Source organism: Salvelinus alpinus, chromosome 21 (assembly GCF_045679555.1).
Source record: "Salvelinus alpinus chromosome 21, SLU_Salpinus.1, whole genome shotgun sequence".
Classification (NCBI taxonomy): Eukaryota; Metazoa; Chordata; class Actinopteri; order Salmoniformes; family Salmonidae; genus Salvelinus; species Salvelinus alpinus.
In genome coordinates, this window is record NC_092106.1 from 45666281 (window position 1) to 45682743 (window position 16463).

The 16463-nt window shown below is 48.1% G+C and overlaps 1 protein-coding gene across 1 annotated transcript; it reads right to left on the minus strand.

Moving 5' to 3' along the window:
* Positions 1-357: 357 nt before the first annotated feature.
* On the minus strand, positions 358-4889 carry LOC139548647 (extracellular calcium-sensing receptor-like). Its single transcript, XM_071358420.1, has 11 exons — positions 4660-4889; positions 4259-4550; positions 3745-3987; positions 3485-3583; positions 3010-3325; positions 2755-2927; positions 2370-2600; positions 1609-1732; positions 1321-1514; positions 930-1208; positions 358-814 (listed from the first exon to the last, which is right to left on the minus strand). The coding sequence occupies exons 1-11, from the start codon at positions 4887-4889 to the stop codon at positions 386-388; spliced, it is 2610 nt and encodes an 869-aa protein (XP_071214521.1). The 3' UTR covers positions 358-385.
* Between the last annotated feature and the right edge of the window lie 11574 nt (positions 4890-16463).

Sequence of the window (16463 nt, forward strand, 5' to 3'; positions counted from 1 at the left end):
TGACATTCCCCTGTTGAAATGAAGATCAACGAGCCCTAAATCCCGATATGAGCATGTTTAAGATAATATTTGTCCATCATATGTTTCTCGTTGGTTTCTAATTGGACATCATGTGTTTCTTGGTGGTTTCTAATTGGACATCATGTGTTTCTTGGTGGTTTCTAATTGGACATCATGTGTTTCTTGGTGGTTTCTAATTGGACATCATGTGTTTCTTGGTGGTTTCTAATTGGACATCATGTGTTTCTTGGTGGTTTCTAATTGGACATCATGTGTTTCTTGGTGGTTTCTAATTGGACATCATGTGTTTCTTGGTGGTTTCTAATTGGACATCATGTGTTTCTTGGTGGTTTCTAATTGGATATCATGTGTTTCTTGGTGGTTTCTATTTGGACATCATGTGTTTCTTGGTGTTTCTCTCTGGTCTCAGAAGGATGATGTAACACTTTGGAGCAAACAGACAGAACAGCAGCCCAAAGCTGGAGGCCAGGATGGCAAAGATCTCTACAGCTACAGTGTACTTCCCAGGAGAGCTGACGTAGGCAGGGATGAAGGAGATCCACACGGCACAGAAGATCAGCATGCTGAAGGTGATGTACTTGGCCTCGTTGAAGTTGTCTGGGAGTTTCCTGGCCAGGAAGGCTAAGAGGAGACAGAGGGAGGCCAGCAGGCCGATGTAGCCCAGCACCAGAGAGAAGCCAACCACAGAGCCCACCTCACACTCCAGGACAACCCTCGGCCCCCGACCCTCTCTGCCCCTCCTCTCAGCAGGTCGGGGTGGAGCTAAGGCCAGCCACAGTACACAGATCAACACCTGTGGATGGGAACGGAGGTGGAAGGAAAACGCAAGCACAGTTACCATAATAACAAATAATTTGGTCAATGAAGGAAACAATTACATTCCCAAAGAGTAAAAACTAGATGTTCACCTGGATGAGTGTGCAGAGTGAGATACCCATCCTCTGCTGGGTGGGGCTGAAGTATCTCATCAGGTTCTCTCCAGGCAGAGTGGCCCTGAAGGCCACCAGCACCACCACAGTCCTGCTGAGCAGACAGGAGATGCAGAACACAAAGCTTATACCAAACAGGGTGTGTCTCAGCATGCACGTCCATGGCTTTGGCTGGCCAATGAAAACCAGCGCACACAGGAAGCAGAGCTTGAGCGACAGCAGGAGCAGGAAGCTGAGCTCAGAGTTGTTGGCTTTCACCTGTAAAGAGACAGAGAATGATAAATTAGAATGAGGGATGTCACAAATCACATCCTTATATGACACAATCTCATCTCTGTACCTCTATATATGATCATATGATTCAACTCACCAGGGCCGTGTGACGGTAGTAGAGGAAGGTGGCCAGGGCACCGGCTGTGAGTGTTGCCCCGGAAACTGAGATGACACACAGGATGACGCCCATGGTGTCGCTGTAGGAGAGGAAGTCCACCAGCTGGGGGATGCAGGCCGTACGATCAGGGTTGGACCAGAACCGCTCTGGACACCTAATACACTCAACTGACCCTGATAGAGAAGGAAGAAGAATGAGGAGTACAAATCAGGACCAATCAGGATTGAGGAAAAATATGAATTGGAATCAGAACCCTAGATAGACTACCTGTTGTGTTGCTGATCTCTCCCTCAGCGCAGGACAGACAGTCGAAGCAGCACTCAGGCTTCCCCTTCTGTACCGCATGCCTGGTACCAGGGGGACAGTCAGCACTGCATACAGACACAGGGACCTACCAGAGAGGGGAGAGGAAGTTATCATCATCATCATCATTGCTATTATCATCATTATTTCACAGGCAGGCTCGCTGGGCCCCTCTAGGGACTATGTCAGGAATATGACCACACAAATATCTCACATTCAGTGTAATTTAACTGCAGAGTTGCGCTGCAGTCTAAGACACTGCATATGAGTGCAAGAGGTGTAACTATTGTCCCTGGTTCGAATCCAGGCTGTTTCACATTCTGCAGTGATTCAGAGTGTCTACCGGGTTTGGCTGGGGTAGGCCGTCATTGTAAATGAGAATATGTTCTTAACTGACTTGCCTAGTTAAAAAAAATACCGTTCAGCGTCATGTTGACTTTCTGTCTGAGATAACATTCCCCTGTTATTTATTTGGTGTCCTTTATGTCTTTCTCTTTTCTGTATGTCAGCTTCAGGGTGATAAACTCAATAAATCTCTCTCTATCACTCACACACACACACACACACACACACACACACACACACACACACACACACACACACACACACACACACACACACACACACACACACACACACACACACACACACACACACACACACACACACACACACACACACACACTCCTCTCTGCCTCAATGAAACTAATCTGAACTGTTCTCACCTCATCTCCGCTGCCCCCACCCCACACCACTTTATCCATGTCGATGTGGAACTGGTCTTCCGATCCCTCAGAGGACAGAAACTGTCCGACCTGGACAAACTCTGCCGTCCCCTCGGGGGTCACATGCCAGTTGATGATGTCATAAGAGGCAGGCGGATCACCATTCATGTCGAAGTGGAAAGATTCCCCCACAGGAGTACTGAAGTTCACTCCCCTCAGATAATGAACAATCTCAAAGAGAAAAGGGCATTGGAACAGGATTAAGGGTTAGAACCAGTTGTGGCTTTTGTTCTTTAGTATTCAAACCTTACAAAGTGTTTCACTGTATCCTGACTGGAAACATTAGTGTTGTTAACTTGAAAACAGATCAACATGTTATTCTCACCTGGCTGGGCTGAAGCTTCCTGATATCAGGGCACTGTCCACCATTAAAGACTCCGTCCCCTGGTCGACAGGCCACCATATCCTGTATGGCGTAGGCGATGGCGTACACAGCCTTGTACACATTATAGCTGGCTCTCAGCTGAGACACGTCAGCATACTGGCTCTCCCCCTCACCTAGGATTGACACTTCATTTTACTGAGATAACATTGGGAATCTGGACAAAAAACAGAGATTTAGGTGTAAAGTCTCCCTCACGTATGACCTCTGACCCAGTACACTGTCGCCTGGACGACAGCGTCATGCTGAGGTCAACCCCCAGAGAACACACAAACATCTCCTCCCACAAATCCCTCAGGAAGGGGTCGGACTTCTGGTAGTCCCCGTCTGGATGGAGGCGTGTGAGGAAAGGCCCCAGGCCGGGAATGTCAGCTTTCTTCAGGGCAAAACCGATTGTCCCGGCAAAAGAGGGCAGGTTTTTCGGGGCGGCGATAGTAGAGTAGGTGACCCAGGCCTCTGAGGCAATCCACTGCTTATCTGTAATGTTCTGACGGACAACCTCTTCCATCAGGGCCTGGAGAATGAAATCGTTAAAAAGATCAAGATAGTCGAGCTGAAATGCATGACTATCAATTAGGAAATGATTGTGTCTATAAAGGGCATCAAGACATGGTAAGACACAAGGACACTGTTTTACAAATCATTAACAATACTCTGACCTGTAACTGCTCACCTCTGCATGACCCGTGAATCCTACAAATGCCACCACCACTTTGGCAGTAGATCCTCTGATGGTGTCCGCAATGTGCCTGATCTTTCTCTTAGACGGTAACTTGGGGATGACCATTAGTGAGAGAAAGGGAATAGAGTCAGAGAATATCAGAGAGAGCATTTATGTTAGATTAGAAGAGAGGGGGAGTCAGAGTGAAAGAGAGAGAGAAAGATAGAGCAAAAGAGAGAGTATATTGTCAGATCATCAGAGTGAGGTCGTACCTTGGGGAGGACCTCAGAGTAGGCGACACACACCCCAGATCCCTGGAGCTCTTGGAGAAGCAGCTGAACCCCAAACTTGCCATAGTCATCATCCTCTGACACTAGCCCGACCCACACCCATCTCAGCAGACGCAGCAGCTTGGCCATGCCCCGAGCCTGGAAGGCATCGCTGGGTACCGTACGGAAGAACGAGGGGTACCTCAAGTTGTCACTCAAACACGCACAGGTGGCTAAGTAACTCACCTGGCAGAGAACAGAGTGAGAGAGAGAGAGAGAGAGAGAGAGACAGAGAGTGAGAGAGACAGTGAGACAGAGAGAGAGACAGAGAGTGAGAGAGACAGTGAGACAGAGAGAGAGAGAGCGAGAGTCATGGATAATTATAACTTGTAAGAGGCAGAGAGCAGAGGGAGAATGAAAGTAAATTTTAGAGAGAGAGAAATCTAGATAGAGATTGAAATGTAATGTGAAAAGAGGCATCATCTCATCCCAACCTGTAATCCAACCCCTGCCTCACCATGGGTAAATCAAATGGCCCAAGGGTCTGTGCCACCACCATGGAGGCTGAGGAGTGGGCATCCCCGATGATGACGGGAACCTCGGGGGTTGTGCCACACTCTGTGCCCACCACTGAGGCCTCTTTTCCGGTCACCATGGCTAGGGCTGCCCCCAGGGTGGTGCCCTCTGACCGGCATGTGTCAGCAACCAGGAACCCCAGGGTGAGGTTAGGCAGGAGGGCTGGGTCACGGTTAATCTCCTCCACAGCAAAGATCATAGTCTGGAGCCAACGGTAAGCACGCTGTTTGAAACTGACAGACGGAAGAAAGGATAAAACAGAGAAATAGGAGGTAACTGAATACACATTACTGTTAGGTGAAAACACAATGACAAAAAGCTGTTATCACACAAGCTGCGTACATTGTACAGGTAGAATTTCCCTTAATGCTCCTGAACTCCTGCTCTGGCAGAGGGGCTTCCACATGGATGGGGAACAGGCCCCCAATGACCACATCTCCTGCCCGATAAACACTGCCGGAGACCTGCTTAGCTATTAGCCGACAAGCTCCCTCTCCACCTCCATCCAGACCCCAGACAGACCCAGGGACATGGAGACAGTAGAGCAGCCACAGCCAGCCCCAGAGGCTCATCACCTGGAGAGAGACAAGGCCGAAGACTGGGAGAGTTCCGTCACCTGTTGGAGAGAGACCAAACCAAGACCTTGCAGACAGAACACTCTGTAGACAGAATGATATTAACAAAAATTGCTTTCAATGAAGAGATACACCATACAACACAGACACCTGTAACCAGAAGTGAAAAAACAGCGATTGACACACAAAACCTTGTTCTACCTCTGCCCTACCTGGCAACAGTAAATCTTATCCTGGTGAGAGAGACAGACAGAGAGAGAGGATGAGTGTCTGTCAGTCTGGCATCTCCTGCAGAGAGTGTGAGAGTGAAAGAGGGAGAGGAAGAGGAGAGAAGGGGAGCTGCTGATATAGGGAGAAATGAGCCCCCGGCTAAAAAACAAGCACATGGCCACCAGGGGGTGCTTGTAGGGAAGGAGGGGCAGGAGGGGGTTAATTGGGACTTGTTATTGGAGGATAACTTGGGGAGCAGGTAATTGAGGGTAATTGGAGGAAGCCTGTGAGGGTGATGTTATTGAAGGTAATGTGTAGTACAGGAGATACAGTATCTGTTCTTCAACAACATCTGATGGATCCATTCAGACAGATATTACATCATACTGTACTATAAATTATTTTAATAATTGTGGCTAAATGGATTAAGGAGATGGGTAGAGAGTGAGAGAGAGAGAGAGAGAGAGAGAGAGAGAGAGAGAGAGAGAGAGAGAGAGAGTCATGCAGAAGAACAGCTCCTGACATTTTATAACTTTCTGGTTGTTAAGAGTGAGATTAACACATTTAAATTAGCAATAAATGTATAGATAACCAAATTGGACAACTGAAGATCAACACAGGAGGAAAAGACTGACAGAGAGTGAGTTAAAAGACCAATCTTAATCGTGCTAGCTAGCCAAGTTCAAATGTGTCAGCTAGCTTACCATCTAACTCCAACTGTTTACTTGTGGTAACCATAGCAACACCAGCAGCAGCAGAGACTGAGACTTTCCCCCCTTTTTTTGAATTTCCAGCAGAAATCAAATCAGAGAAGGGATGAATTAATTTTAAACACGGCACTCTGAGGGAGAACACGGATACTTTCTTTGCCGATTGCTCACACAACAGGACTGTTACAAACCTGTTAATTTACACAGACCACACTACTGCCTGGCATACAGCTGTAACCAGGCATTTCAGCTATACGACAAAGAAAGGCATCTGCAAGGGAAGGCAAATACACATTTTTGAGGACAGCGAGAAGGACCAGGAAAACATGTTTCTGATGGTAAACATGTACCAGAACGGCACTGTCATGGTCCAGGGCAGTGAGGCTGCACTCAGCTCTTTTGTGCAGGACTACCCCACCCTAAGGAAGATAGCAAAATCCAAAAAGACAAGGACAGCCCCCCGACATCTCTCCTCAGGCACCCCAACAGAAGGAGCCCTGGCCCAGACCTACTCCGACACAACAGGTCTATCCTCCCCCCTGCCTGCCTACAACCACCAGAGCCAAGACCACAATCAGCCTGTTGAGATACAGGCTCTCTCTGTTAGAGTTAGAGGTACGGGTTACTGAGCTCAAGGAGCAGCCCCTCAGCTACACCACCTCCAGCCCAGACACAGAGCTTCTACAGGACCAGATCAACCAGTGCAGGTCCCAGCTGAAGAACTCTGTCCAGGAGCTGAGAGAGAGCCTTTCCACAGCGCTTGAGGGGGTAAAAGCCACCATGAGGAGAGAGCTAGTGTGGGTAAAGAAGGAGATGGCAAAGGAGTTGTCTGTCATCAAGAGGGTGCTGCAGCAGATAGAGCAGACTGTAGAGACTCCGAGAGAGAAACTGCAGCCCCTCACCACCCCTAACACCCTAACTGACCCACCTTTACCCCCCCCCCCCCCCCCCCATACCGACAACCCTTTAACCACACCCCCAGTCAACAAGGGGGCTCATATGGCGACACCTACTACAGAGAGAAGCTCTCCGGCCCCCCACACACACCCCTCCTTCTACACAAGCCCTGTGTACCCCAGACCGTAAACCAACTACTCTGGTAAAACCCACTGAGGTGGCCATCCTCATTGACCCAAATGGGAAATTCATCCAAGAGGATAGACTCTTCCCCGACCACAAGGTGTCCAAAATATGGTGCCCAAAAACGCAGGATGCACTCCACATCCTGTCCCAGCCTGACTTTGACACACCAGGCCACATTATTATTCACACCGGCACCAACAACCTGCGAGAGGAGCAGGAGAGAGTAGGCAGCCTGGGCAACAGAGTAACAGAGAGAGGAGCAGGAGAGAGTAGACAGCCTGGTCAACAGAGTAGCAGAGAGAGGAGCAGGAGAGAGTAGGCAGCCTGGTCAACAGAGTAACAGAGAGAGGAGCAGGAGAGAGTAGGCAGCCTGGTCAACAGAGTAACAGAGAGGGCCTCTGAGCAGTTCCCCAACTCCCACATCACCATCTCCACTCTACTGCCCCGCAAAGACTTTCATCCCTTTAATCTCATTGAGTGAGATTAAACAGCTCCTTCAATACTTCTACACTAAACTGCACTAGACTGCACTAAACACGCACACACACACGGACACAAGCACACACAAACACACACACACACCTATTGTACTAAACGTTTAAATGTTCAATTAATAGGAATATGCTGGCTTTCTAGGCAGAGTTGCAAAGAAAAAGCCATATCTCAGACTGGCCAATAAAAATAAAAGATTAAGATGGGCAGAAGAACCGAAACACTGGACAGAGGAACTCTGCCTAAAAGGCCAGCATCCCGGATTTGCCTCTTCGCTGTTGATGTTGAGACTGGTGTTTTGCGGGTACCAGTTGAGGACTTGTGAGGCATCTGTTTCTCAAACTAGACACTCTAATTTACTTGTCCTCTTGCTTAGTTTTGCACCGGGGCCTCCCACTACTCTTTCTATTCAGGTTAGAGACAGTTTGCGCTGTTCTGTGAAGGGAGTAGTGAAGGGAGTAGTACACAGCATTGTACCAGATATTCAGTATTTTGGCAATTTCTCACATAGCCTTCATTTCTCAGAACAAGAATAGACAGACGAGTTTCAGAAGAAAGTTCTTTGTTTCTGGACATTTTGAGCCTGTAATCGAACCCACAAATGCTGATTCCCCAGATACTCAACTAGTCTAAAGAAGGCCAGTATTTTTGCTTCTTTAATCAAATCAACAGTTTTCAGCTGTGCTAACATAATTGCAAAAGGGTTTTCTGTAATGGGCCTTTGTACGCCTATGTAGATATTCCATTAAATATCTGCCGTTTCCAACTACAATAGTCATTTACAACATGATCAATGTCTACACTGTATTTCTGATCAATTTTATGTTGTTTCAATGGACAAAAAATGTGCTATTCTTTCAAAAACAAGGAGATGTCTAAGTGACCCCAAACTTTTGAATGGTAGTGTGTATATACAGTGGGGAGAACAAGTATTTGATACACTGCCGATTTTGCAGGTTTTCCTACTTACAAAGCATGTAGAGGTCTGTAATTTTTATCATAGGTACACTTCAACTGTGAGAGACGGAATCTAAAACAAAAATCCAGAAACTCACATTGTATGATTTTTAAATAATTAATTTGCATTTTATTGCATGACATAAGTATTTGATCACCTACCAACCAGTAAGAATTCCGGCTCTCACAGACCTGTTAGTTTTTCTTTAAGAAGCCCTCCTGTTCTCCACTCATTACCTGTATTAACTGCACCTGTTTGAACTCGTTACCTGTATAAAAGACACCTGTCCACACACTCAATCAAACAGATTCCAACCTCTCCACAATGGCCAAGACCAGAGAGCTGTGTAAGGACATCAGGGATAAAATTGTAGACCTGCACAAGGCTGGGATGGGCTACAGGACAATAGGCAAGCAGCTTAGTGAGAAGGAAACAACTGTTGGCGCAATTATTAGAAAATGGAAGAAATTCAAGATGACGGTCAATCACCCTCGGTCTGGGGCTCCATGCAAGATTTCACCTCGTGGGGCATCAATGATCATGAGGAAGGTGAGGGATCAGCCCAGAACTACACGGCAGGACCTGGTCAATGACCTGAAGAGAGCTGGGACCACAGTCTCAAAGAAAACCATTAGTAACACACTACGCCGTCATGGATTAAAATCCTGCAGCGCACGCAAGGTCCCCCTGCTTAAGCCAGTGCATGTCCAGGCCTGTCTGAAGTTTGCCAATGACCATCTGGATGATCCAGAGGAGGAATGGGAGAAGGTCATGTGGTCTGATGAGACAAAAATAGAGCTTTTTGGTCTAACTCCACTCGCCGTGTTTGGAGGAAGAAGAAGGATGAGTACAACCCCAAGAACACCATCCCAACCGTGAAGCATGGAGGTGGAAACATCATTCTTTGGGGATGCTTTTCTGCAAAGGGGACAGGACGACTGCACCGTATTGAGGGGAGGATGGATGGGGCCATGTATCGCGAGATCTTGGCCAACAACCTCCTTCCCTCAGTAAGAGCATTGAAGATGGGTCGTGGCTGGGTCTTCCAGCATGACAACGACACGAAGCACACAGCCATGGCAACTAAGGAGTGGCTCCGTAAGAAGCATCTCAAGGTCCTGGAGTGGCCTAGCCAGTCTCCAGACCTGAACCCAATAGAAAATCTTTGGAGGGAGCTGAAACTCCGTATTGCCCAGCGACAGCCCCGAAACCTGAAGGATCTGGAGAAGATCTGTAGGGAGGAGTGGGCCAAAATCCCTGCTGCAGTGTGTGCAAACCTAGTCAAGAACTACAGGAAACGTATGATCTCTGTAATTGCAAACAAAGGTTTCTGTACCAAATATTAAGTTCTGCTTTTCTGATGTATCAAATACTTATGTCATGCAATAAAATGCAAATGAATTACTTAAAAATCATACAATGTGATTTTCTGGATTTTTGTTTTAGATTCCGTCTCTCATAGTTGAAGTGTACCTATGATAAAAATGACAGACCTCTACATGCTTTGTAAGTAGGAAAACCTGCAAAATCGGCAGTGTATCAAATACTTGTTCTCCCCACTGTATATATATAATATATAATATATTTTTTTTTTGCTTTTAACATATTTATCTCACTCTTAACAACTTAAAAGTTAGTAGTTGTATTTCTGAATATGCTATTCTTTCTTTTTGCAACATGAAATCACTATTAGTTAGCATGTGGAACATTTTTTATTTATTTATTTATTTTACCGTTATTTTACCAGGTAAGTTGACTGAGAACACGTTCTCATTTGCAGCAACGACCTGGGGAATAGTTACAGGGGAGAGGAGGGGGATGAATGAGCCAATTATAAACTATTATAAACTGGGGATTATTAGGTGACCATGATGGTTTGAGGGCCAGATTGGGAATTTAGCCAGGACACCGGGGTTAACACCCCTACTCTTACGATAAGTGCCATGGGATCTTTAATGACCTCAGAGAGTCAGGACACCCGTTTAACGTCCCATCCGAAAGACGGCACCCTACACAGGGCAGTGTCCCCAATCACTGCCCTGGGGCATTGGGATATTTTTCAGACCAGAGGAAAGAGTGCCTCCTACTGGCCCTCCAACACCACTTCCAGCAGCATCTGGTCTCCCATCCAGGGACTGACCAGGACCGACCCTGCTTAGCTTCAGAAGCAAGCCAACAGTGGTATGCAGGGTGGTATGCTGCTGGCGATTCAGGGCCTAAACTCATCAACCTTTGGACTGAAGAGTTTAGCACTGGAGTTCAACAAAAATCTTAAAGATGTTGACGTCATCATTCTGCAGGAGACATGGTGTAAGGCTGACATTGTCACTCACTGTCCCACAGGCTACAGAGAGGTAAATGTGCCATCACAGAAACACAGCCCCGTCAATAGAGGCAGAGACTCTGGAGGATTGATCATTTGGTACATATCCGAACTACAAAATCTAATTGATCCCCTCAAAATGTTTAAATTTCGCATTTGGTTAAAACTGAAAAATATGTGTTCCTTTAAACAATATATATCCACCCCTCAGAATCCCCATATTACTCAGAGGAGATCTTCACCACCCTTGAGCAAGAGACGTGTTACGGGTGTGTACTGGAGGCGAAGTCAGGTGCAGGAGAGCAGAGTGTAGTTAACAGGCGCACTTTTTATTCCAGTCCAAACGAAAGTACATAAGTACATATAACGTGCCCAAAACACGGAACATAAACAAAAGTCTGGCGCGTAACAATACCCACATAACATCAAAACAATTTCACACAAAGACATGGAGGGGAACAGAGGACTAAATACAATCAGTGTGATTAGATAATGAAAACCAGGTGTGTATGGAACAAGACAAAACAAATGGTAATAAGAAAAATGGAGCGGGGATGGCTAGAAAGCCTGTGACGACGATCACCGAACGCCGCCCGAAAAAGGGGAGGAGCCGACTTCGGCGGAAGTCGTGACAAGACGTGCCATTTCCAAGCCCAGGGAAATGTGCTCATCTGTGGGGACACAAATGCGCGCACAGGAACACTACCTGTCTAATTACTACAAGAGGGCAAGAGGGGACAGCTTCATTACAGGCCATAATGTTTCTAAATGTCTTAAGCTCAACCAAAGAAACATTGTTCTAAATTCTCAGTGCTATTTATTAAGCATGTTGTAAATTCACAGTTCTATTTATTAAGCATGTTCTAAATTCTCAGTGCTATTTATTAAGCATGTTCTAAATTCACAGTTATATTTATTAAGCATGTTCTAAATTCTCAGTGCTACATATTAAGCATGTTCTAAATTCTCAGTGCTACATATTAAGCATGTTCTAAATTCTCAGTGCTACATATTAAGCATGTTCTAAATTCACAGTTCTATTTATTAAGCATGTTCTAAATTCTCAGTGCTACATATTAAGCATGTTCTAAATTCTCAGTGCTACATATTAAGCATGTTCTAAATTCTCAGTGCTACATATTATTTATTTTATTTATTTATTTATTTTACCATTATTTTACCAGGTAAGTTGACTGAGAACATGTTCTCATTTGCAGCAACGACCTGGGGAATAGTTACAGGGGAGAGGAGGGGGATGAATGAGCCAATTGTAAACTGGGGATTATTAGGTGACCGTGATGGTAGAGGGCCAGATTGGGAATTTAGCCAGGACACCGGGGTTAACACCCCTACTCTTACGATAAGTGCCATGGGATCTTTAATGACCTCAGAGAGTCAGGACACCCGTTTAACGTCCCATCCGAAAGACAGCACCCTACACAGAGCAGTGTCCCCAATCACTGCCCTGGGGCATTGGGATCTTTGTTTAGACCAGAGGAAAGAGTGCCTCCTACTGGCCCTCCAACACCACTTCCAGCAGCACCTGGTCTCCCATCCAGGGACTGACCAGGACCAACCCTGCTTAGCTTCAGAAGCAAGCCAGCAGTGGTATGCAGGGTGGTATGCTGCTGGCTTGTAAGCATGTTCTAAATTCTCAGTGCTATTTATTAAGCATGTTCTAAATTCTCAGTGCTACATATTAAGCATGTTCTAAATTCTCAGTGCTACATATTAAGCATGTTCTAAATTATCAGTGCTACATATTAAGCATGTTCTAAATTCTCAGTGCTATTTATTAAGCATGTTGTAAATTCACAGTTCTATTTCTTAAGCATGTTGTAACTTCTCAGTGCTACATATTAAGCATGTTCTAAATTCTCAGTGCTACATATTAAGCATGTTCTAAATTATCAGTGCTACATATTAAGCATGTTCTAAATTCTCAGTGCTATTTATTAAGCATGTTATAAATTCTCAGTGCTATTTATTAAGCATGTTCTAAATTCTCAGTGTGTCACGACTTCCGCCGAAGTTGGCTCCCCTGCCTGTTCGGGCGGTGCTCGGCGGTCGTCGTCACCGGCCTACTAGCCGCCACCGATCCCTTTTTCGTTGTCTGTTGGTTGTGTCTTGTTAGTTTCACCTGTGTCCTGCTGTATGTGTTTGATGAGCTTCCTTATTTATAGTATGTGTCCCCGCCCTTGTTTTGTGCGGGATTGTTTTGTGTTACGTGTGTTGTTAAGGTAGTGGTGTTTATATTCTGGACCTGCACCCTGTGTTTTGGGTGGTCCAATTTATTTACCGCGCCCTGTGTTTGGGCTTGTGTTTTTTTGTGTGCCGTATTAAAGTACACCTTTTTCCCTGTGGAACTCTCTGCGCCTGATTCCTTCCTCACCTGCCTTCCTTCCTTCCTCTCCCGCGTGACAGAATCCCGCACCAAAAACATGGAATCAGCCTTTCCCATCGATGGAGGAAAGGGTTCTCCATTATACCAGCGTTCTCCACCGTATTGGATCGGCAATGGATCTAATGATGGAGAGGATGGATCGATGGGAGAGGAGTTGCCTTCCCACCTCATCTCCAGCACCTCCTCCACCAGCACCCCCTATCCCTGCTACCGCATCCGGCTCCGGGGCTCTTCGACTGGCGCTTCCAAGGGAGTATGATGGGACGGCGGCTGGGTGTCAGGGGTTCCTCCTACGGCTGGAACTATACCTGGCGACCGTTCGTCCTACTCCCTCAGGAGAGGAGAGCGTGAGCGCCCCCTAGAGTGGGCAAACGCAGTGTGGGATGGCCCAGACTCGGCGAGGGATCACTACCCCGAGTTCACCCGCCAATTTCGAGCTGTTTTCGATCACCCACCAGAGGGTCGTGCGGCGGGTGAACGGCTGTTCCACCTGCGACAGGAGACGAGGAGCGCCCAGGACTTTGCCCTGGACTCTTGGCTGCAGGAGCAGGGTGGAACGACAGGGCTTTGATAGACCATTTTTTATGTAGCCTCAGGGAGGACGTCCACAGGGAGCTAGCGTGTCGGGACACCACCCTCACGTTAGATGAGCTTATAGACATGTCCATCCGTCTTGACAACCTGCTGGCTGCCCGCGGCGTTCGGAACAGGCCCTGTAGTTTCCACCTCCCGGCCCTCCTGCTCCCATCCCCATGGAGTTAGGGGGGTCTGCTTCGAGGGGGACCGGAGGAGGAGTTTCCTCCTGCACCTATTGTGGTCGGCGAGGGCACACAGCCAACCTGTGCTGGAGGAACTCGTCTGGGAGTCGGGAGGGTAGGAAGAGCACTACTCGGTCACCCCAGGTGAGTCAGCACCAAACTCACCCAAAGCTTCCTGTCGGTCATATGTTTGCGTTAGCCTCTTTTTCTGGGTTTTCTCCCTCTCTACAGCATAAGGCGCTAGTCGATTCAGGCGCAGCTGGGAACTTCATGGATCGTGGCCTCGCGTTAAGGGTAGCGATTCCCCTTGTGTCATTAGACCTACCTTTCCCCGTGCACTCCTTAGATAGCCGACCATTAGGGTCAGGAATGGTCGGGGAGGCCACGGTGCCACTGGACATGGTAACGCAGGGGAGTCATAAGGAGCAGATTAGTCTGTTCCTTATCGATTCACCTGCGTTTCCAGTGGTGTTGAGAATTCCCTGGCTAGCTCAGCACAACCCGGTGATTTCCTGGTGACAGGAGGCTCTTAAGGGGTGGTCAGAGGAGTGTTCAGGCAGGTGTATAGGAGATGCCGTTGGTGCGACTACGGTGGAGAGTCCAGACCAGGTTTCCACCGTGCGCATTCCCACTGAATATGCCGATTTGGCTATCGCCTTCAGTAAAAAGAAGGCGACCCAATTACCACCCCATCATCGAGGGGACTGCACGATAGACCTCCTGGAAAACGCTGCACTTCCTAGGAGTCACGTGTACCCATTGTCCCAGGAGGAGACAGTAGCTATGGAGACATATGTTGCTGAATCGCTGGGACAGGGGTACATTCGGCCCTCCGCATCACCCGTCTCCTCAAGCTTCTTTTTTTGTGAAGAAGAAGGAGGGAGGTCTGCGTCCTTGCATTGATTATCGAGGTCTAAATTCTATCACAGTGGGGTTTAGTTACCCACTACCTCTCATTGCTACGGCGGTGGAATCATTTCACGGGGCGCGCTTCTTCACAAAACTGGACCTGAGGAGTGCGTATAATCTGGTGCGTATCCAGGGAAGAGATGAGTGGAAAACCGCATTTAGTACTACATCTGGCCATTATGAGTACCGCGTCATGCCATATGGGTTGAAAAATGCTCCAGCCGTCTTCCAATCCTTTGTAGATGAGATTCTGCGAGACCTGCTCGGGCAGGGAGTGGTAGTGTACATCGATGACATCTTGATCTATTCTGCCACCCGCGCGGCGCACGTGTCTCTGGTGCGTAAGGTACTTGGGCGACTGCTGGAGCATGACCTGTATTGCAAGGCCGAGAAATGTGTGTTCTTCAAACAGGCTGTTTCCTTCCTGGGTTATCGTATTTCCACCTCCGGGGTGGTGATGGAGTGTGACCGTGTTACAGCCGTGCGTATTTGGCCGACTCCGACCACGGTGAAAGAGATGCAGCAGTTTTTAGGGTTTGCCAATTACTACCGGAGGTTTATCCGGGGTTTTGGTCAGGTGGCTGCTCCCATTACCTCACTGCTGAAGGGAGGACCGGTGCGCTTGCGTTGGTCAGCAGAGGCGGGCAGAGCTTTCAGTCGTCTGAAGGAGCTGTTCACCAATGTGCCCGTGTTGGCGCATCCTGACCCCTCTTTAGCGTTCATAGTGGAGGTGGACGCGTCCAAGGCAGGGGTCGGCGCCGTGCTGACCCAGCGCTCGGACGTGCCACCAAAGCTCCGCCCTTGTGCCTTCTTTTCGAGGAAGCTCGGTCCGGCAGAGCGAAACTATGACGTGGGGTACCGGGAGTTGTTAGCTGCAGTCAAGGCTCTGAAGGTGTGGAGACATTGGCTTGAGGGGGCAAAGCACCCTTTTCTCATCTGGACTGATCATCATAATCTCGAGTATATCCGGGCAGCGAGGAGACTAAATCCGCGTCAAGCTAGATGGGCCATGTTTTTTACCCGGTTTCGTTTTACCATCTCGTACCGGCCAGGCTCCCAAAACACCAAAGCCGATGCGCTGTCCCGCCTATATGATACCGAGGAGCGGTCCGTTGAGCCGACTCCCATCATTCCACCTTCATGTCTCGTGGCACCGGTAGTATGGGAGGTGGACGCGGAGATAGAGAGGGCCTCACGGTTAGAGCCGGCCCCTCCTCAGTGTCCAGCAGAGGTTCAGTACTTGCCAAGGGGGGTCCGGGATAAACTTATCCATTGGGCTCATACTCTACCCTCCTCGGGTCACCCTGGCATCGAGAGGACAGTGCAGAGTCTTAGAGGGAGATACTGGTGGCCCACGTTGGCTAAGGACGTGAGATTTTATGTCTCCTCCTGCTCGGTGTGCCCTCAGAGCAAGGCTCCTCGACACTTGCCTAGAGGGAAGTTACAGCCCCTCCCCGTTCCACAACGGCCGTGGACACACTTATCGGTGGACTTTCTTACCGACCTTCCCCCGTCCCAGGGAAGTACTACGATCCTGGTTGTTGTGGATCGGTTTTCTAAGTCCTGCCGTCTCATCCCGTTGCCCGTTCTCCCTACGGCCCTGCAGACTGCGGAGGCTTTGTTTACCCATGTCTTCCGGCACTACGGGATGCCTGAGGACATCGTTTCTGATCGGGGCCCCCAATTCACGTCCAGAGTTTGGAGGGCGTTTATGGAGAGACTGG

Coding starts and splice junctions, on each gene's coding strand:
- LOC139548647 (XM_071358420.1), bottom strand. CDS start 4,889: ATGAGCCTCTGGGGCTGGCTGTGGCTGCTCTACTGTCTCCATGTCCCT. Junction 1,733..2,369: donor GTGGGGGCAGCGGAGATGAG/GTGAGAACAGTT, acceptor CCTCTCTGGTAG/GTCCCTGTGTCTGTATGCAG. Junction 1,209..1,320: donor ACTACCGTCACACGGCCCTG/GTGAGTTGAATC, acceptor GTCTCTTTACAG/GTGAAAGCCAACAACTCTGA.